This window comes from Pteropus medius, unplaced genomic scaffold, assembly GCF_902729225.1.
Source record: "Pteropus medius unplaced genomic scaffold, Ma_sr-lr_union100, whole genome shotgun sequence".
Lineage (NCBI taxonomy): Eukaryota > Metazoa > Chordata > Mammalia > Chiroptera > Pteropodidae > Pteropus > Pteropus medius.
Window position 1 is genome coordinate 15,815,008 of NW_024349803.1, and position 22,592 is coordinate 15,837,599.

A 22,592-nucleotide genomic window follows, 5' to 3' on the forward strand; every position below is an offset into this window, starting at 1 on the left:
AGTGGACAGATGAGCATAAGCAAGGGGCAGCATGAGCCTCAAGTGAGCCAGGATTTTAAAAGATGGAAGAAAACAAACCGGACGTGGCCGGAGGAGCCAGAGAACACTGATGCCAACTCAAGCCCCCAAGTGAGCCAGCTCAGGGCAGGACGCAAATCTTCGTTTTCTAGAAGTTTTTCAACCCTAGTTGGTTTTTGATCTCTATGTTAGAACATGCGTGTGGGCCAAACTGAATCTCCTTAGTGGGAGAGAAGAAAGGTCTTGCTCCTTAATGGTTGAAAAGATGACGCAATATATATATATATATATATATATATATATGTATTTTTTGGTATAGAACAAACCTCATAACAGACGATTCAGGTTGTTATAACTGCAGGTTTGAATCCCATTGCTCAGTGTTATTTCCACCTCTGTTTCTCTCTGTTTATGTGGGGGTTCATGGTGAGTAGAAATGGGAAGGAGCAAATTTGAGTTTGAGGCAGAGCCTGCAGGTCTTCTGGTGCCCCCTCTGCTTCCCTTCCCAGGACCAGGCAGGAGGGAGTGGGCCTGTCCAGGTGCGCATGCAGCACCACCTAGTGGGCCAGGGAGGTGCTAGCAACAGGAGCAGCAGCCTTAACCTTGAGACCAGAAACCTGGATGCCTATGGTTTGCCGGTTTTGAAAGAGATTGAGGAATTGGAGATTCTGACAGATGAGGCAGATAACTTCAGTTGTGCAGAACAAAAGAAATCCCCACCCCCAACTCAATCTTCTCTCCAGCCTTGATCCATTTACCTTTATTTCATTCTACCTCATCTGCTGTTTGCCGGAACTAATTCTAGAAGTTGTTTTTGGAAGAGAGCACGTTATGAGAGCCAAACGTGGTCATGTCTTTCTTGCTTAGACTATTTCATAGGGGATCTTGATGACAGTGTGATTTCAGTCCCTCATGATGAACTTTATTCTTCTAGCTATCAGCGGTGGTACTTTACATGATTTAAATTAGATGTGTATCAGTCAGATTTTGAAGGAGAAATGTTGGGTAACAAACAGCTCCCAAATCCATAGTGGCTGCTGCAATGTTTATTACCTGCTTGTGGTTGTAGGTCACCTGAGGATCGCCTGGCCTTCAAATCAGGTCTGTGCCACTTGTCTCTCATTGGAGGATTTCGGCTAAAGGGACAGTGGCTGTTTCTGGGCCATACACCTCTCTTGGCAGAGGACAAGAGCTCAAGAGGACAAACTCAGCCACACAGGGACATTCAGAGCCTCTGGTTGGGCATGCAGTACGTTAGGTCCAGTTGCATTCCACTTGCCAAAGCAAGGTCCATGGCCTGGCTCAAAGTCGCAGAGTTACGAGATGACATTTCGTTCAGGTGACCCTTAGCAAGGGTGGGGAGTGAAGGAAGAATGGTGGACCAAGTGGACAGCCTGGATTTTAGAAGATCCTCAGGTGACAGGAGTGGCCTTGAATGGCTGGTATACACAGGTGGTTTTCAGGAAAGTCTCCGGTGTCAGTGACCTCTAGGCCCTCTGTTTACGCTCTTAGCCCTGCTGGAGTAGAGAATCGGGGTGGGTGTGGGTGGGAGAGGAAGGATGCGGGCTTTTATGGCCTGGAGCAAGGGTTGGCAGACTTTTCCGTAAAGGACCAGAGAATAAATATTTTAGATTTGCAGGTCGCATGGTCTCTGTCACAACTATTCACCTCTGCTGTTGTAACTGAAAGCAGCCATAGTTAATCCCTTAGGAATGGGTCCAGCTGTTTTATTTATAATCACAGGCAGGGGCTGGATTTCACTATGGGCCGTGGTTTGTGAACTCTTGGCCTAGACCTTCAAGGATTGATCTGTATTAGGATATCAACTTAGCAACAAGAGAGAAATATCCCTTTTTAGTTGGGATAAATTCAAAAAAAATTCAAAGGGCTCTTGGTGAGTCCGGTAGTACCCCATCCACTTAGCACGAGTAAGTTGTAAACAGATGCCCTATATCACTGAATTCCTTAGGCGGCTAACACTTACTGTCTCTAAGCATGAAATCTCATTTTGCTTAACCCATATTCAGTAGCAATGTCTGAAAAAGGTATTAGGAGCTCCTTGGGCTTTCCAAATAGATGACGTGGAAGGCAATTCACCTTTCTGGTGGATTCTGATTTTTCTTTCATGAATAGTGTTTCTGTTTTCCAGAGATTTAGCCAGGTTACTAAAGAAAGTAGGTGTGTTCAACAACCCCGTCTTCACATTCCTTGTAGTTGCATTTATGTGTGTGTGTGTGTGTGAGTGTGCCCGCTTCATTAAGATATAATTCACATACCATGTAATTTCCCCATATAAAGTACATAATTTGATGGTGTTTAGTATCTTCACCAGGTCGTGCAATGTTCAATAAATTTTGGGAACATTTTTATCACCCCAAAAGACTCTGTAGTGGTCACACCCTAATCTTCTCCCGTCTCCCCCAATGTGGATGCATTTTTAATAAGCTTAGAAAAAGTCACCTCTTGGTTTCTGCTGCCCTTGTTTTTCTTGGCTCCGAAAGGCTCACCGTTGCCCATGAGAACAGAGCAAGGGACCTTCGCAAGTGGCCATCGTGCTAGTCAAGTGTACTTAGAATAGACACTTTCATTGCTACTGACACTTGTGTATTGTCTTACGTCACTTGATAACATAGTTTTAACATTTTCCCTTTATGATAGCTTTGTATTTCTTCATTAGTATCCTTCTTTGTAGGAGGTTGTCCTTTGTAATTTTCTACATTTTGAATTTATGTTGGTTTGAAGCCTGGCCGAGTAACATGGAATCACGCCAGGTTTTATTTCTTTGATCAGTTTTGTTTAACCGTTTATTATCTGGCCGTAGATAATAATTTTTTTTTTTTTTGGATGAGTTGGAAATTTTTTAATATTTAGGTGATTTCATTTGCTGTTTCGAAAAAGTAACCATTGTTCATTTATAAACAGAATTTCCTGTTCGGGGAAATAATTTCAATTAACAATAAGGCAGGTGACTGCTTTGAATGATGGAGGCACAGTAAGTATTGTGGTCTCTCAAAATTTTATTCTATTAATAAAATAAAGTTTTCTCGATTTAGCATTTCACTCTTTAGCTCAGAGTTTACTCCTTGATGCTCACTGCCTTCCATTGTCCCCTAGTAAGAGCTAACTCTGGGGAGAAGAGGACAGGTGGGCCCTGAACTCAGGCTGCCTCAAAGCCTTAGCTAGTCTAACTACAAATATTAAGTATAAGTGTTTCCGGAAAATAGAAAGCAAGTGTAGGTGTAAAAAGTTAATAATTTGAAAATAGGAAACTGGATCTGAACTCTCCCGCTTATTGGAGCAACAAAACCTGAGAGATTGTGAGATGAAATATAAGTAAGTTGTCCCATTTTTGCTATGGATAATGAGAGAAATACAGATTGACTTCCAAAAATTTAAAGATCACTACCTGTATCAGTAAGGCTTAGATTTGGCTGCATAGAACAGTTTCTTCATTTCATAGGACTGATTTTTCTCTCACATAAAAGAGGTTCAGAGGGAGGCTCTGTAGTGCTGGTACAGCCCAGCCCGCCCTCGGGGGCCCAGGCTCCTCTGTCCTTCAGTTCCAGTAATTGTGGTTTTCATCCTTAAGGTCACCTCATGGTCTAAAAAGGCTGCTGAAGCTTCAGCCATCACGTTCAAGTTCCAAGCTGTAGAAAGGTAGCCTTTGGAAAAGCCTCACATACTACTGCTGCTATCTCACTGGCCAGAACTCAACCCCGTGATTACACACATTGCTGCAGAAATGCAATCGTCCCAGGGGGCTTAGGACTTTGATACTAAGGAAAGTGGAAGAGTATGGAAAGTGAGAAGTCACTAGCAATGCCTACCATGCGTCCTTGACCAGAATTAAAGATCTGACACGGACCTCTGAAATCAGTGTTCCCTCATCTTTCACATATGACCCACACAAGAAAATTATGTTATTTGCATAGCACGAGGGCTAAATGGTGATGGTAGCACATAGCTGGAGGCCACTCTGGACTGGAACCTTCCATTTTCAGCACCGTTTGAGGAAGCTCTGTCCTAAATCACTAGAAGAAAAAGAAATCTGGAATGTTCTGCAAAACCAATGGCTGCCAAGCAGTGACACCTCAAGAAAGTGGAGCCACCAGGAGGTGTGACAGAAATATGACCATATGCTCTTGTTTGAAGAGAAAGTCTCAGAATGGGTCAAAAGCAAAGCTCTAGCTATGTGCTGTGTCTTAGGAAGTCTCAAAGCAAAGTACTCGAGAGTAGAAGTTGGGAATAGGAGGAAAATTTAGAGAAAGGAGAGTTCTGAGGAGGAATTATTTAATCAGTGAGACCGGGGGATCGTGGGCCAGAGGCAGCGTGGATGTGAGCACAGCTGTGGCTGCTGGGTCCAGGCTGAGTTAGAAAACCAGGTCCACTCCTTACTAGTAACTGGTATGGGTCCAGTTATTCAGCCTCTCTGTGCCTTAGTTTCTCCTTCTGTAAAACAGGGATGGTAATATTCTCCACTCTGAGAGCTCCAGTCTTAGAATTAAACAAGATAGCGGGCATAAATGCTTGGCGATGGCTGCAGCGCGTAAATGTTTGCATTGTCTCGCTGTCGTTTGTTATTATAAAAAGTAAACTGGATTCCTAGAAAACTCTTTCAAACCCAAGAATGTCCAGATGATTCGGAGAGATAATGTCAGGATTGCAGACATAAAAATGCCAGAAGTAAATATTGCTGGGTATTTTAATAACCTTGAGATGGCAGAGGCCATCCTAAGCTTGACATCAAGGCTGGAATATGAAGATGGATCAGTTTGACTATACAACAGTTAAACTTTATATGGGCAGTCTTGCTATAACACAGTATATTTAGTCCTGAAAAACTTGTGTTCTGAAAATTGAAATAACAGGAGTTATGCCACTTTGTAACCAGGACACTAACAAAAACTGTACATTGGGAAATAATGTGACTTTAACTCCAGGCTCTGCTCCCTGTGGCTGGAGCCACACAAACATTGCAGGGGAAAGGCTGTGAGGCATGCAGGGGGAGGGGGCTGTAAGCCTCAGGGGTTCCAGTTAAGGTGGGCACAGGAGAAAGTGTCGCCCTAGCAAACCAGAAACCATGCAAGGCTGGGGTGCACCTCCCAGGGATGGCCCCACCTGCAGAGCTTATTTTAAACTTCTTTAAGGCCGAAAGGGCTCCGTCCTGCACAGCACAAAAGCCAAAGGGTTTTTTCCATTCTGTCGAAGTTTGAAGTTATTCTCCTATTTGACTCCCCGTGCCGAAGAATGATTGTATGTGAGTCAAATCGATGTCCATGTCACACTGACATCGCTCCCCTCCTTACCAATGGCATATGAGCTTGTAGTAGGAAGTCTTACTTTCTACTGTGTGGGGGAAATATGACCCATGAGTAGGGTTGCATGTCAAGCGACAAGCTGGGGAAGATAATGGCAATAGATTTGATAGATAAATTGTTAATATAAAGCTTTGTTATGGATCAATAATAAGGAATTGAGTAGCTCCAGAGATAAACGAGAAAAAAGACATGTATAATCAACTTGTAAAAGAACTACAAATGGCCAATATGTCTATGAAGATGTTCAGTATTAAATTAAGAAATAAGTGCAAATAGTAAGATCAATTTTATCATTAATAAAAAAATATTCAAATAATATCAAGCAAGATGCCAGTGGTTGTCAGATTGGCAAAATCGAAAAAGTTTAATGAAACGATATAGTGAGAAATTCTTGGATGACCTGTGAGATATGAATTGGTATGCCGACCTCGAAATCAGTTTGGTAATAGGAATATACATTTTTCACTGCAATTTTCAGTTTTAGGAATCGTAAGAGAACAATTGGACATGTTTGAAGAGATTCAGTAAAGAGGGATATTCATCTCAGTCTTCTTTAATCACGAAAGTGTGAAATGTTTGTGAATAAGGGATTGGGCCACTGAATTGTAGTAAATACTGAAAATGGAATACTATGCAGCCTTTAAAAAGGAGATGGATCCAAATTTATTGTCATGGAGAGATGTCTGTGACGTATTGATAATGTAATCAGTGGTTATTCCAAGGCATATATGGAGGAGAGAGAAATAAAAGTGAAGGAAACAGAAATGAGATTTTTAAAGTGGTTTTGGAATTAATGACTTTCAGGCTTTTTTCTTCCTCTTCCTCTTCTATCTATGGCAAGCTTACCTGTGAAATGCTCTGTGGATTCTGATCCCATGTCTGTGAAGTAATAGAAGTGTGAGCTGGCAGGATGATCTGTACCGACCTCTTGACTTGTTTTGTTTCAAAATATTTTTAATGTTTAAACTTCGAATTAATTTTAAACTTAGAGATGTGTTGCAAATCTCGTACAACTCAAATTTCCCAAATATTTAACATTTTACCACATTTGTTTGATCATTTCTCTCTCCTTACCTTCATCTTTTGTGAGTAAATTACAGATATCTTGATCTGCTATCTTTAAAAATTCAGTGGATAGTTCTTAAAAACAAGAACTTGCCCTTATATAACCATAGTATAATTTTCAAAATCAGGAAACTGACGTGGACACAGTACTATTATCGAAAGCATAGTCCTTATTCAGATTTGTCAGTTGTCCCACTAATGTCCCACTCGAAAGCAAAGTTTCTCAGCCTTAGCCCTGGTGACATTGTAAATCTGATAATTCTCTGTCACAGGGATTCTTCTGTACACCGTAGGATGTTCAGCAGCATCCCTGGCCTCTACCCACTGGGGGACAGTAGCACCCCCTCCTAGTTGTGACGTCTAAAAATGTCTTCAGGCATTGTCACATGCCCCTTACAGGGCAAGACCAGGGAGAATCACGGCTTTGTAGCAAAAGAGAAACAAACCAAAACTATTTTCCTGGTTCAAGATCCAGTCCAGGATCCCATGTTACATTTTGTCTGGCTCAGCCCTTGCCTCTTACAGGTGGAGTGTAAGCCCTGCCATTTGACAGGCAGGCCTTTGAGGCCCAGGGAGGTTATTTTAGAGCAGAAGAAAGAGCAGCAAGTCTCACCTTGTGCAGTGTGTGATAAGAGGTGTCATTTTGGTGAAAGCCCCAGGCCTCCTGCAGAAGTCCCATGAGAGTCTTCACCTCCCTGCTCGGTGTTTGTGGGGGGTTGGTCTCCCCAGCGCAAGAGGTGCCTGTTAAGAACCAGATTCCTTCCTCACTTTATTCTGCAGCATTTATTATCTGCTCTGTACCCTGAGCAGACCTCGTCTTGTCCTCCTGGAGCTCTAGTCCAGTGGAAGAGACAGCTGGTGATCACTGAATCAGGGACGACAAATTGTGGTTGGTAGAAAATGCCGGAGGCCAAGAGAGAGGATACCTTTGAGGTTTGCCTTGGCCCAGGTGTTCTAGAAAGGTGGCTCAGAGGAAGTTCCGCTGTCTGGGATCTGAGAGCAGAGGGGTGGTTGACGGGTGAAGGAAAGGAGAAGCGTTTAAGGCAGAAGGCCCGGCATGAGCGAAGGCTTGGAGGCAGGAAGGAGCCGGTGCATCTCAGGGTGGAAAGATGAGCAGCATGGGTGGGAGGCACAGAGCCTCATGCAGGAAGACGTGGTGAGCACGTGCATGTGTGTGTGCGCGTGTGCGTGCGTGTGCGTGTGTGTGTGTGCGCGTGCGTGCGTGCACGCACAAGCGGTTTAAAGAAAAGGAGTCAGCTGATGATCATGGAGAGGTAGGCAGTGTTTATCTCCTAGTAAAACCAATTCAAATCAACAGTAACACTTCTCAGTTTTAGGGCGTTTTTTGGAGGTTTAACTCTGAGCTGGACTTACACCCAATTATTTTCCATTTAAAAATGGAATATATGTCTGTACAGTTCTCGCTGTGTGTCTTAGGATCCGAATCCCTCTAACCTGTAACGTAGCATCGGCTACTTTGGTAGATCCTATATGAAGCCCGTGGGAGTTGCTGTTTCTGAAACACACTGAGTTTGGTTTTGACATTCTGGGGCCCTTGCTTTGTCCTGCCTCTCCCTGCCCTCTCTTGTTGCACAATACACCAGCGTGTCCGAGTGGACTCTGCCACACTCGCTTGCACAAGCTTGCACTTTAGCCTCGTGTCAGAGACCCTGCTTGTGTACGGAGCTGCTGAGCGGGTGGCCGTTTCCTGCCCGGTGTGTATCATCGGAGCTGGTGTTCATGGGTGATAAAGTGATAGCTCAGAACTTGACACCCAGTCTCCGGGGACTTGAACCGGTGTAGCTATTTATCCTTTTTCTTAGAAAGAGTTACTTCTGGTGGCAGAAGCAACAGTTAAGGCCACCGCCATTCCAGGGGACTCCCCAGTGTCAGTTTTCCTTTCTGTCTCTGCAGTGTAGTTTGGCCTTTCCTTCCGTTTCTCTGCTTGGCCGTCCCTTGCCTGGAGACCCCTCCGTTTATTACTTACAAGCAAGCGAAGGGTCCCTGGTCATGGGGAGGCGGTGGGGGTGTGCAAAGCAGAAAAGGAAGAGAAAAGAGACTGTACCTGTCCCTTTGGGGCTGGGATATGAGCTGGGAGGTGGTACATGAGGAATCGAGCCGAGGGATGGACATACTGGTTGCGTGTTAAGCCACAAGCCTCACTTACTGATTTTTTTTTTTTTTTTAATTAAGAAAGCAAATTGAGTTAACTAAAATCTCAGGGGGCTGATGGGCAGGTCTCAAAGGTCAGTGTGCAAGAACCTCTCAGGGGCCTGGGTATAAAAGCGAGTTCCTGGGTCCTACCCACGCAGATCCGGGTCCAGGCGGTCTGAGGGCGGGGCCTCAGGAGCCATCCAGACACACCTCTTAAAGAAGCCAGGGTTTGCAGTGCGCTGGCACCTGCCCGCTGGCATCGTCGCCCCCACGCACAGCCCTTGGGAGGGTCCATAGTTCTGCTAAAATACCTAAAATTAGCGAAGGGAGGAATGTTTTCTTGCAGGTTTCTTCTCTAGGGCATCCTCGGAAGGGGCCACTGACCGTGGAGCGAGTCATGTGTGAATCAGGGTTGGGAGGAAGCCGGCAGGTGTGGACTCCGGCCCAGCCACTCACTGGTGGAGTGACTTGGGTGTCTCACTAACTTTCGAGACCTTAAGTCCTGGACTGTAAACCATGTTCCTGGATAGCTTGCCCTGCACCCCCTGCTGGTGTGCAAGAGCCATGAAATACAGGAGAAGATTCATGCACTTGGCATCATTCAGCAGATGTTTATTGAGCACTTTCTGGTTGCCAGGCAGGGTGCTGGGTAAACAGTGGAGAAGGACTCAGCGTCCGGGTTGGCACTGCCACGCCTTGAGACCCCTCATGTGATGGGTCGAGCAGCAGGCCATGCCCCAGTCTTGGGTCTGTTGCTGGCTGCTTGTGATGTGTGGCCATCTCTTCAGCTTCTCTGAGTACAGTGTCTTCATTCATTAACGATCGAGCCATTAACTTTTAGCTCTAATGGTCCCTTCGCAGCACGTAAAATCACAACTTCTGTGGCGTAGAGAGTAATTGCTTACACTGAGCTCCCTGGAGATGCTTAGGTAAGGCTCTAAATTCTGTGACCCTGTGGTTAGGGGAATTTTCTAGAAGGACATCCGTCAGGCACCAGTTACAAAGTACCATGCGTGTCACCAGCACCAGCATGGTCTGTGCGTGAGTCTTTGAGTCTGTGCCCTTTAATCCTAATAATTTCGAAAAAAGGAATTGTCTCCGAGCCTGTACAGAATGGTTTGCCGAGTGGAGAGGGGTCGTCTTGTGGTGTCTTCACACCTTGGCCACGGGTTTGCCATCACTGCCAGGTGCGGTGGGTGACGAGAGGCACTCACCGCCTCCGGCCAGAACTCCCTCCAGCACAGACCTAGGGTCTTGCTTCTGATCCACTGCCCTTGTGGCCAAGTAGAAACTTGCTGGGTGAAGAAATGGGGTCGTGTTGAGATGGGGAGAAAGAAATAGAAGAAAGATGGGGTTGTGGACTGTGCCTGGTTTTGATGGGTTCAGGTTCCTTTTGTTCCTTGACTGTCAGCGTTAGCATAATCTAGAACATTCTCCCGAGACACAGAGCGAGAAACCAGGACGGGAAATCTTGGCGTGCAAACTGGAGGCACGTGTGTTTAATTTGGCCCTCGGATGTTTCTTTTGTTTTTGTGTTTGTTTTAATTCTAAATGAGTGTTCAACGTGTAACAATCAGAGAATCTCATGTAAAAATACGGATCCCTGGCCTTGGAAGAAGTCAGCACAGCCAGGGCCCCCCGGAGCCTTCTTGGTAGAGCAGGATGTGCTGCGAGGGGCAGGGCTGTCCCCAGACACAGCCCCTGTTCTGGTCACTAAGAGACATGTAGGGTAAGAAGAGAGCTTTTCTGCAGCCTTGTTCCTTTGTTCTACAGATGAAGAAGCTGAGCCCCGGACAGGCCAGGACGCGGCTTTCTGGAGCGAGAGGGTGACGTTGCGTTCCCTTCCGTCCGCTCTCCGGCGTTCTTGCTGCACCCAGGGCCTCGCACCTGCCAGCAGGGGGCAGTCGCGCCGCTGTCTCGCCTGGCGGTCTGTCCGCCCCGACTTTCCTCCTTCCTCCGTGCTCTTCTGTTCCCCTCTTCTGCTGCTTTTTGCTAGAGTTTTCTCTCACTAAGATTTCCTCTTCGTCCAGCACTGCTCTCTCTCCCTTTTTTATGCTTCCCTCTGCCCTGTTGTTTTCCGCAGGATCTCTGGGGGCCCGGGCGACTGTTTAGGACACTGTCCTCCAGGACGGCGCTTCTGCACACTTGCACACTGTGCCCCTTGGCAGCCGTGCAGCTCTCTGCTCTGCGGGGTCCAGAAAACCCACCCCATCCGGGGGCAGCCAGCACTCAGAGCTGGGAACTGCGTGGTCCTAAATATGCCGACTTCTTCCTGGAGGCCAGAGATCTGTATTTTTACATGAGATTCTCTGATTTTTAAATGTCAGACACTAATTTAGAGCTACCGTTTCTGCCGTAAACTATAAGCATCGTCTTGGGCGCTGGCAGTTTTCATGAAGCTGGCGTGTCACCACCTGTGTATCAGTGCAAATTCTTGGAAGGGTCTCCTTCTGGCCCCTGTCTGGGGGTGTTTCTAGCCCAAGTCAGGCATAACGTGGACGCAGCTGCATCTACAGCCCCAGACACTCCAGACGCTGAGCAGCCTCCGGCACCCTCTCCCACCTCCAACGCAGCCCAAAATGATGCTCTCATCCTCCAGAGAGGGACCTGCTCCAAACCTTTGCCTTGGAGAAAACCCAGGAAGTGTTACGGCTCTGAAGAGGTGAAGAGACTCATTGTGTTTTGCTTCTAGATTAGTGCCATAAGAATGCTGGGCAGTGGATTGGATCCGCGTTTGCCAGGTGGTTGAGGGGACGTTCACCTTCCCGTGGAACTTTCTTCCATGCTGGATGAAGACCTAGGGTGATATTGAGAGGGGCTCAACAAGACCTTGGTGCCAGATAGCACCACCTCCCCCACAGCTGAAGGCTGGTGTTCACCCGTCCTGGGTGGGCAGGACTAGACTCGCACCCATTGCTGATTCTTTCCTCTCTCCATTCCATTATTCATGCAACACTCGCACTTACCTTTGCCCAGCTGGAGGTAAAGGTGGGTGATTCAGAGCGCTTTCCCTGGGGCTCATGTTTGGTGGAGACGAGGCAACAGACAAGGTTTATAACATTGTTGTAAAATAAGCCACGTACTAAAGACATAGCCACAGGACAGAGGGCAAGGGACGCTTGAAATACAGGGGGACATTTGAGCGATATTTCGAAATGGGAGTTTGCTGGGCAGCGAAGGGCATTCTAGGCAGCTAGAAGAGCTGGCGTAAAAAAAAAAAAAAACAAAAAACAAGATTTCTGCAAAAATGTGTTTGGACAATGGTGAGAACTCGGTGTGGCCTAACAGAAAAGGTGTTGGAGAAAATGGCGGAGGCCGAGCTTGATGAGAAAGGCTGTTTGGGTCTTGGTTGCTTCAACAGAGATCAAAATAATAGTGGCTTCGATAAGGTAGATGCTTCTTTCTTTCTTAATAGGCCAAGTAGAAGGTGGCCGGAAGTGCTGCGCCCCACCCGCGTGTCCCAGGCACCCAGGGTCACTCTGGTCTTCCCCGGCTCGCTGCCTTTTCTAGTACGATCGAAGATGGCTCCAGCTCCAGCCCCATCTCCGCAGTCCCACAGATGGAAAGGGCACAACGTGGGAGTTTTGTTCACATCCCGTTAACCAGGCCTGTGGACATACCTGATTGCAAGGAAAGCTGGGAACTGTCGTTTTCAGCTGGGTGACTGTGTGCCCGGCCACACCTTGGGGGGTTACATCCCCAAAAGGAGGAATCGGAAATCGGAGATCGGGAGATCTCTGTCCAGTGGCCTGTATCCTAGGAAGGTGTGGGCTGTATCATGAAACGCTTTATAGAGGACGGGGAGTTGTTTGTTTAAAGCAGGGCAATGTGTTGATTTAAAAAGCACCTTTCCGCAGGTGGGGCCGCCAGCAACCTGGCTAGCAACCGTGGTAGTGATTGTGGAACAGGGAGATGATGAGGGTCAGTCCCTCCTGACCGCCTGGGTAGGCCTGGCCTTTTGATGGTTGGACAGGCCACGCGGGTCAGTGCGTCCTGGGCTGTCGTTTCTGCAGATCCGCCTGAAGCCGTGGACCTATTGGGGTCTAGGGTTCGTCAGGAGGCCGATGCCCCTCATTTGAGACTAACCCAGAAACACATTTTTACGGGTTGTTAATGATGCGAGTTGCAGCTCAGAGAATGATGACCAGTTGCGTGAAGGGCTCTTTCCTCCAGGTTGGGCCAGCGGTGTCTTTTTATGCCATGAAGCTCCAGGGGAGGGGACAGGACTGTCCCTCTCAGGCCCTGATCCTTCTTGATTCTGCAGAAAAGTTACTTCTGTTCTTGGCTCTGCTTCCAGTGCTCTAGAAGGGACCATCATTTCGACACCCCCTTCATTTGTCAGTGTGAAATTGAACATCCCTAACATTTTAAGAAGTCTTCTACCTGTTTAGAAGAGAAACCTCCCACTCAGAATATCCTGAGAATCCCCCAGCCTAACTGGTGTGCCCGCCTGAGAGATGGGCAGCAGATGGCAGAGCGGGTAACACAGCCTCCAGTCAGACAGCTGAGGTTCCTCCTACAGGATCAGCCACGTTATAGCTGTGTGACCTTGATCAGCGAGCTATTCCACGGTCCCTGTGAATCTCAGCTTCCTTGTCTCTAAAGCAGCAAACGTTACCTACGTCTCTGGCTGCTGAGAGGGCAGGAGACACTCTGCAGGTGTCTGGCTTGGTGCTTGGCGTGGAGAAAGCATTCCTGGGGGATTCTTAAAGGCTCTCCTATTATGCTTAACCCAACCTCAGGCCTTGAATGTGTCTTCTCCAAGAACCAGTTGTAGCATCCCCCTCACAAGAGGTCCCTGAGGCCTCTGGCCCTGCAGCCAGGGTCAAGGAGAGCTCCCTGGGTGGTCTCTAGAATCCTTTCCTGTGTCCTAAATCTCTGGGCCTTCCAGGCAGCCGAAAACTTGCTGGTGTTTATGTAGCTGGTCACGTGACGGAAAAATCAAATATACAGTTTTTAAAAGGGCATTTTGGCACAGCTTCCCCTTTTGATACTTTATCTCGCTGGTCATCATATGCTTTAAGGAAAATGATATCTCTTGGGCACAAGGAGCCACACTGTAAATAGGTTGACCTTCAGCCCTGGTAACGTGGAAGGACAGGTCAAGCCTCGGCGTTTGAGCAGCTGCCAGTGTGCTCACAAGAGGCATGTTATTCTTAGAAGGGATTTTTTTTGGGGGGGGGGAGGGCCCTGTAGCCTTCCCTACCACCAAACAGCAGTGACGCCAGAAGATTTCAGCCTGCTGTGTGGGTATGTCACGTAGGAATGTGTTGGTCCCCTGCCTGTTCCCCTTGGACAGCTGGCTCTGCCCGCTGGGGAGCACATCTGTGTTTAGCCGAGTGGTGCTGCCGGCTGGCATCAGCCCTCCTTGACCCCGTGTCCCCTCCGTCAGGTGGCAGCCATTTTCTAGCCGTGAGGCCTCTAACCGAGAGCTTTGTGAGAACTTCCTTTCACTCGATTGTGAGAGGAAGAAGTATTTGCTTAGTTGTGGGCCCATCTTGAACCTTTCGAGTGGTGTTTTGTTGTTATTGGGAAAGCAGAAGAAGTAAGGAGGTGTCTTCTGTCTTGAGCTGGGCCGTTGGCTCTGGCCTGGGGGAGGACATAACTTCTGTTCCCGACAGACCTTTGCAGAGTGGCAGAGTGGCACTGGTGTGGTTTTCAGTTGGCTGAGATGCCAACTTCTACTTTAGAGTTAAATTCCCAAGGTCTTCACTTGCTACTTAGACTCTTTCCTTAGCACCTGAAAAAACAAGCTGACTCCCAGAATCCTGTCTAGGAAGCTTTGCGTGTTGAATTGAGCGAGAAGGGGTAGTAGCGGGTGGGGCGTCGGAGGCAGGAGGGGCAGCTACGGGGGCCTTCACTGGGGTCCTGCCCTAAGGGTCACTGAACGTTCGTTCTCTTTACCTGTGATGGCGTCTATTTTTTGCCTGCCGTGTGGTCTTATTGAACTGGGGGATTTGGGTCAGTTTGGATATAGCTGCTCTTCTGGGCACAGGTGTTTCCACATTCTGCCTCCATGTAGGGGCCCTGCTGCCTTCTTTGCCTGGGTTCGAGGAGAGAGGGGAGCAACGGGACCGATCCACCCTGCTGTGCCCGCTTTCGTCCTTCACCAGTCCCCACCGTAGGCCCTCACTGCTCTCCATGAGCTACCCCCTAGCCTGGAGCACCCTGAGACTTACGCGGCCTTTGCACCCCTCATCTCCTTGGTGTGCTTAGGGCTGGACCTTTCTCCTTTAATTTGATACGAACTTTTAGAAACACCCATAATTTTGATCTCTTGCCAGCACCTGCTCTGTATTTCCCCTTGCCGTTGGGTTTTATTTACCTTGAGAGTGTTTTTTTTTTTCTCCGCCCTTCCTTACAACTTTGGAGAGGGACTGGGGACTGAATCACAAGCTCTGTCCTCTTCCTTGATCCTCCACCTTCGTTTCCTGCTTCCAGGCAGGAATGTGGTGCAACAACCTTCTTAAGACTTGACCACCCCGCCCCCCTTATATTCTTAGCTTTTGAGTGGTTTTTCTCCTCCAAGGCTCGTTGCTGGGACAAAACACCCAGTTAACTCCTCTGTTGTCCAGCCCTGTGCACCTTGGTGCCTGGGTTTTTCTGTGTTGACAAAACTACCGCTACTCACAGGTCCTGAGTACTTTCTGTGAAATGGGCTGGTGTAGATTGATGTCAGAATTGTTGACAGATAATTAACAGTCCCCCGTTAGCATTTATTTTATTCATTCTTTTTTTTTTTAATGAATTTATTTTTTTATGGTGACATTGGTTAACGAAATCCAATACGTTTCAGCCATACAGTTTAAACAGTAACACATATATATATTTACACTGTGTGTTCACCCCCCATAGTTAGATTTCTTTCTGTCACCACATATTTGACCCCTTCTACCCCTTCTACCTTCCCGCTTCTCCCTCTCCCCTCCCCGCTCCCCTCTGGTATTCTTTCGTTCTTCATGGGGGTAGACAAGTCGTGTGAGTCCAGTTCTTGTCCTGGGTACTTTTGCCCTGCTGCCATGTTTGCAATTTAACTAAAAGGCCTGCTGGCTTTCGTGTGCTTCATATGGATCGGATCACTGCCACAGCATCGTCGCACAGGCCCTAAGCACGGTCCGGGCCAGGAACGCGAAGGGTTCGGTGGTGGATTTGAGGACAACCGTGTATGGAACGTGATGATGCGAGATGTCGAGTGTGACGAAGTGACGAATGTGAGGTGTTTGCCATCTCCCAGGGGAGATGAGTCAGATGCTAAAATACCTAGAAGACAGAACTGAGTAACGGCCGTGATGGAAGTCCTGACAACATGCTATGGGAATGCGGTCACCCTTTGGTATCCGATGGGGGTTTGGTCCTAGGACCACCTCAGATACCAAAATTCGCGGATGCTCAAGTCCCTCATATAAGATAGCACAGTAAATTGTATATAAGCTGCACGCATCCTCCTGTATGCTTCAAGTCATCTCTAGACTACTTAGAATACCTAATACTGTGGATATCGTTGTTATCCTGTGTTGTTTAGGAAATAATAACAAAGAAAAAACGTCTGTACTAGTTCTGTACAGATGCAGCCAGCGTAGGCCTAACTGCACAATACGTGTCAGCCGTACTGTAACTTTTTTTTCCAAATATTTTTGATCCATGGTTGGTTGAATTCGTGGATGCAGAACCTGTGGATACAGAGGGCAGACCGTATAGAGGCGGAAAGACATATTAATTCTGCTTGGAGCAGAATTAAACACCAGTATGTCCGGGGAGACGCGGTATTAAGCTGTGCCTTGATGGCGGGGCATCTGCGGCTGTAATGGTTGGAAGCCCCATGAGAACACAAGCTTTGCAAAAGCGAGACCAGGGCTGTTGTGTTTACCATTGCATCACCTGTGTCTCTGGTACTCAAGATATATTTGGATGGATGGATGGATGGATGGGAGGAATTATAGGTGGATAAACAGATGAATGAATAAATTAAAGCACAATCCTACATGGAAGGGACAGCTTGAGTGGTAAAATGGTGGCAAAAAGAAATTAGGCATATTGATGAAATTATAATTGGTTTGGCTTAAGTGTAGGATGATTGAGAGAGAATGGCCAGAGAAAGGTTTGGACAGAAAGACTTAGCCCAGATGGTGAAAGTAGAGGAACTTTGGTGTCACTTCCCAGGAAGCGGACAGCTGAAACAGCAAGAACTATTTCAGGTAGGTCTTGGCAGCAAGCATGCAGAATAGAATAGAATAGGATTTAGATGGGAAAAAGAGCCTTGATATGGCCTCATCTGGTCTCAACATGCTGGAGGTAAATACATGAAGACACCTGCTATGGGCACAGAGTCCCTTGCTAGCAGCAGCAAGGACATAAGCAGATCTGGGGTCTTATTTCTCCGTCTTCTTTTCTCTAGACGTGTGCAACAGCACTGATCTTCCGGAAGTCGAGATCATCAGCCTGCTGGAGGAGCAGCTGCCTCATTATAAGTTAAGAGCCGACACCATCTACGGTTATGACCACGACGACTGGCTCCACACACCCCTCCTTTCTCCAGATGCCAACATTGACCTCACGACCGAGCAAATTGAAGAGACCCTGAAGTACTTCCGTAAGTCGTCTCTGACGATGGCAGTGTGTGGCGATGGCACTGTGATGACCAGTCCTTAGCCGTGACCTCAAATGAGATCATGTACAGGTTACCAAGGCTTGTGGCCTCCCGTCCATGGAAGATGCTCAAAGAAACGTGGCTGTGAGGCTTAGCCACATACGAGGCCTGCATGTTAAGTGTTCTGATTAGAAGTCTGAGAGTAGTGGGGAACAGGTACACATTTCCATGCGAACCAGCTTTGTCTTACTTGTACAGAAGAATTTGAAAAGGCTCCCATTTTCTCTCTATACCAGAAGTACCATGTGAGGTCTTCAGAAACTCCTGTTGGGAAAGAGTTTGTCTGCATTTAAACGGAAGGTATTGGGAACAAGGTGGCCGCTCAGTATTTCTCTGACATAGCCAGACGTGTGTGCTAAGGCTGAGGATTTCTGTGTGAAAGCCCACTAAGCCGGTTATTCAGGAGACTCCGAATGCCCCCGCAGTGGCAAACCATACATGTCCGAGGGCCGCAGAGCTGAGATCTGGCAGGGCCAGCAGGACACAGGGCGGTTTTTGCGTTTACAGTGTGTTTGTGATGACAAGGGCGTGAAACCTGATTTTGTAGATGTGATTTTTTAAAAATTCATACTAATGATGTTTCTGAGGTTCGTTCAAGACGTGCCTTTGTAGACAAATTTTAGAAGTTCATGGCAACCCTGTGAGATGGGTAGGACAGACCACTTCTCTTTTGTTTTGACACCTCTGGCTTTAAAAGTCAAGTTAACTTGAGGCTGGTCGAAATTAGTGATGTCACTTTCAAAATGATGTCATTTACATATCTGTGTATCATTGTGTCACCTTAAAAAAGTACAACAATCCTGCTTTTACTTGGAGATGACTTGGTTTGAAACCAGTTTATAATGCATCTGTAGAGTTTTCTGTAATTATTTTCTCTACAGATTAATCTCCAATTTTCTTGAATTTGTGAAATCAGTTATAATAAATAAGTCAGAAGTGCAAGTTTCTTCTTTAGAGTGTATCTGAGGCTGTTTTCACATTTTCCCTAGTAGGTATTAATTAGAAAGGAATTTTTTTTAAATTGACCTGTATTTTTATACCTAACACAAACCATATAGTCTGTTGTGAACGCTAGAGATAATCAGTTTTCATAGGAATAAAGATAGAATAATCCACACCAAGGCAAATATGAAGCATGCTAGATTTGTACTAAGGTTCAAGTTGAAGCTTTAGAACTTCTGGTGTGTCTCGTAGCATACAGGAAGTTCTCTGCAAGTGACTTTTGTTTATTCTCGATATCTGAATTGCCAAGGACCAGTGTGAACTGTGTGGAAAACCATGTCCAGACTAGGAACCTTGGTAGGCTCCATATCTGGTTCTTTCAGACTGCTTCACGGTAGAATTCACAACGGAACTATTTTTCTGGAAATTTCTATTTGTTCCTTGCTCTTCCTTATGATTCTGCAGGGCCCCTCATGGCCATTTCTGCTACTAGAGGCTCCCGGGTCCCTTCTCATATACACACCGATTAATCACTTATGTTCACAGTGTGATTGGAACACCATTCAGGGGCCGTATTTCACTCTTTTCAGAGAACTTTTATATGAATTGCCTCATTTTATCCCCTGTAAAATGTCTACAGTTTGGGCAGAGCTGGTTTTATTAAAGAAACAGAAGTGTGGGGGGTGCACAGTATTTATCCCATGGCACCAATCTACAGCTTCTAAAATCCTTGAGCAGTAGACATGAACAGATATTATGTCTCGCTTGTTTGTTTTGCTCTCACTTATATATATTGAAGAGAAAAAAAATTCTCATGGCTTTGGCAGTGGATAACACAATTTGTAATAAAACCGGAAGAACCAAAATAAACATTGAGCAGAGATTCTCGAAGTTCTCAGAGCCTGATTGCCTCCAAGTCTTACCGTAATTCCATGTTTTCCTCTGTGGTGCCTGTGCTTAGAGCAAAGTCGATATTTGCTAAATAGCGATTAAATGAGTGATCAGGTGTTAACTCTTAAATATGGCACCCTCTAGAGCAGGGCTTTCAAACTGAGGTTCCAGGACCCCCTAAGGGTTTGGAGAGAGAAATGGGAGATTCTACGAACTTGTACAAGAAAAAAAAAAGTGCGTCTTTATTTTCATTAACTTCTAACTGAAATGCAGCATTTCTTTTTATTGTGAACATAGAAAACAAATCACAGTGGTATTAGCAGGACCTGTGACTTCGTCACCAGTAGAAATCGTAGATATTTTCATATCATGATTGAAATATCACCTTCAGTCAACATTGCTTTGAAATCACATTCGTTATTAAATGTGCGATAGATTTGTTACATAAGGCATTGATAAAGAAGCACATATATGTCACAAACTTCTAAGTTTTAGTAACCGCATTATATAATACAGTTGGTTTCTTTTATAGTTCTTTGTACTTTATTTTATGTCTTCTTAAAGGACTTTGAACCTTGCCAAACTGGCCGAGGGGTCAGTAGAAGGCACGGGTTAGGAGCCCTGCTCTGTATGTGGTTTCATTTGTTTGTTTACATGTGCGTAACCCTAGAGATGCTGTGACTCAACGCTGTGCCTCACTGGTGTGTTCAATCGTTGTGAGGTGTTTGAGAAGACAGTATAACCCCTCATTCGTTTTAGATTTATTTTCTGAATCAACTGAGGCAGTGGTTCTCTATTGTGAGTGGGAGTGGGGATTAGCAGTGTTCCAGGGTGTTCTGATATGCCCCCATAGGAGGACCAATGGATGAACGGGTCATCCATACTGTTTATACACAGATCAGAGCTGGGGTAGTACTCAACTCCCATTCCTACGTGTCACCCCCCAGAGTGGAGAAACGATGCTTTGCCCCTCACCTGGCTTGCTGACAAGTGGCAAGACAGCTCTGGGCATCCCCCTTTACCAAATGGTAGAATGAGCATTTCAGAAAAATTCCAACACTTTCATCATCAGGTGGATAAGTCTGAGACACACAGAAAATGAAAATGACCCACAAAGCAAATGTACCCATAAAGATGGGCCAGTTAGGATTAAACGGTTCAACAGGAAGGAAAAATAAGCAGCATCTATTGCTTACTCTGTGCTAGGTGCTGTTTTTAATGCTTCACGCACCTATTGCTTACTCTGTGCTAGGTGCTGTTTTTAATGCTTCACGCATCTCTCGTTTAATTTTGACAGTGACTTCTGATTTAAATAGTCTCGTTATCCTCATTCTACAGATGACACTGAGACTCAGGAAATTAAGCTTGCCCAAAGTCACATAGCTAGCAAGATGGGATGCTGAGTTTCAAACCTAGGTTGTCTGGTTTGACTCCGTATCTTAACCACTCTCTCAAAGTAGCCAAATGAGGGGGAAAAAATCTAGTTTAAGAATAAAGCTCATTTGGTAAAAACGGGAGGAAAAAAACACCCTTGGGTTCAGAATATGTCAATAACTTATTTTTTTATATAACACAAGTCCAACATGTTCAAAATTCTTTTTTTTTTTTTTTCCTCAAAGCCACTGTCTCAAGTAAAACTCAGCCTGGTGTAGCTTAATTCCTTTCCTGTGATTTTTGCCTCCAGCCCATTGTCTGTAGGTCTCAGGTGAAGATGACTACAGACCTTTCTAGTCATGTAACACTCAGCAGACACCAGGCATGGAGGTTGCTGTGTTGGTGCGCAGGTAGCTCTGGCTCCTTCTGGTTCTTCCTTTCCAGGGGCCAGCCTGTGTAACTGTTCAGTTAAGCAGCACTGGTCAGAAAAAGAAAGCTCTGTGTATCTCAGGTGCATAGGACCTGCTGCACGCTTCACCTCTGAGTCTACCTGGAATGATCTTTTTCTTAAGAAGAGATTACTAAGCAGATAAGAGTTTTGAGACATCATTGCCTTGTTTGCTTTTACCATAATAAATCAGCCAAGTATTTATAGGGTGCCTGGTGTGTACCTGTTATCTTTCGTGAACTTGGTTTGTTTGAATTCCAGCTGAGATTCTCTGGCTGAGGCAGTAAAACCATCTGGCTGACTGATTTGCTTTCATGGCCTAACTAGGGACTTTGCACTGGGTTTGGTCGACGCAGGAAGCTCTCGAGACCTTCGTCTGGGAAGCTGCATATTAACCAGCTCCTTCTACCATGTTCATTTTTAAAAATTTAAACAAAAAATTTAAAGCCCATGAATCAAGTCCAACCATAATCGTGCGAATGGGGCGTCAGAGGCCTGGGGTGAAGCGGCCGTCCTAGCTCGTGCAGGTGGCTCACACGAGGCCAGGGAGCGTGTGTAGGGCTCCCCGCTCCTGCCCCCAGCACTCTACAGTTGCGCCTGTGGGGTGGAGGCTGCGGTAGAAATCATCCCCCACTTCCGCCCTTGGTCATTCACGCATGTGTGCAGTCTCAGGTGTCATGAGGTCTGAATGAGCCTGAGTGCTACAGTTTACTCACACAGAACTTGTCACAGGAGAGGGGACTCTGCCAGGACAAGGCACGAGGACACAGAGCATCGGGCATGGGGGTCTAACGCGTGCAAGTGCGGGCGGAACCCCACCCTCCCCGCGTGCTTATACCTGACGTCCCTTCCTCTCCTCGTCCTACGTGTCCCCGGAGCAGCGTTGACATCGTGACCCCTCCCTTCTGGAAGCTCGCCCCACTCGCTCCTGGATTTCCCTCCTGTCTCTCTGGCCGGTCCTTCCAGCCTCTTTCACCAGTATTTCCTCCTCTTCTTCTTCTTCTTCTGAGTTTCTTAATCAACCCTGATGCACCCGGAGAGCTTTTAAAAATATACCGTCCCCAGGCCCCACCCTGCGAAGTAGTCATTTGAAGCCTGTCATTCCTGTCTGCAGTGTCTGTGACACGCTGCTCTGTTGGCGCCCAGCCTGTGTCTCTCCGTATACTCTCTTCCCAAAGCTTAGGTACCAGCCACATGCTGGCGACCCCCAAGTGCACGTCCGCCCCCGACCTCCCCTCCGCCTTCTAGGCTTATATCCCAGTCATGTTCACTGCCAAAAGTGGGTTTTTTTTCCTTCTGTACACATTCGTCTTGATAAATGTGACACGGTTTACCCCATTTCCATCTCCTCCTGGCCCTCGGCCTGCCCTGTTAATTCTGCCTCTGGGTATATCCCAGATCCCTTCTCTGACCCTGCTGCCACCACCTTGGACGGAGTCCCTGCCGTCTCGTTGCTGGGCTGCCCTGACTGCTCGCTCGTGTCCACTTCTCTTCCAGTCTCTTTCAACTCTCAGTCGCCCGGCTGGTCTTTCCTTGCGACCCAGTTGTGTGATGCTGCTCCTGGGCTTCCCTTTGCTCTTCAGATAAAATGCAGGGTCTTCAAGGACCTGTGACCCGGCTCTTGGTTCTCTCTGTACCCAGCCTTGTTCCACCTCCCCCTCCCCCCTGCAAGAACCTTGAACACACCAAACTTGCCTAATGGAGGGTCCTTCTGGCCCCCGCTCCTTTCCTTCCT

The 22,592-nt window shown here is 46.8% G+C and overlaps 1 protein-coding gene across 7 annotated transcripts in view; it reads left to right on the forward strand.

Moving 5' to 3' along the window:
- TRAK1 (trafficking kinesin protein 1) overlaps positions 1 to 22,592 on the forward strand; it is a 163,448-nt gene that overhangs the window by 68,873 nt on the left and 71,983 nt on the right. For all 7 annotated transcript variants that reach the window (XM_039837410.1, XM_039837411.1, XM_039837414.1 and 4 more), the window contains one exon: positions 16,951 to 17,145. Coding sequence is in view for 3 of the 7 variants with exons in the window: in XM_039837409.1 (XP_039693343.1) it covers positions 16,951 to 17,145 (195 nt within the window). In the remaining 4 variants the exon portion in view is untranslated. Of the gene's footprint in view, positions 1 to 16,950; positions 17,146 to 22,592 lie in introns of those variants that run through there.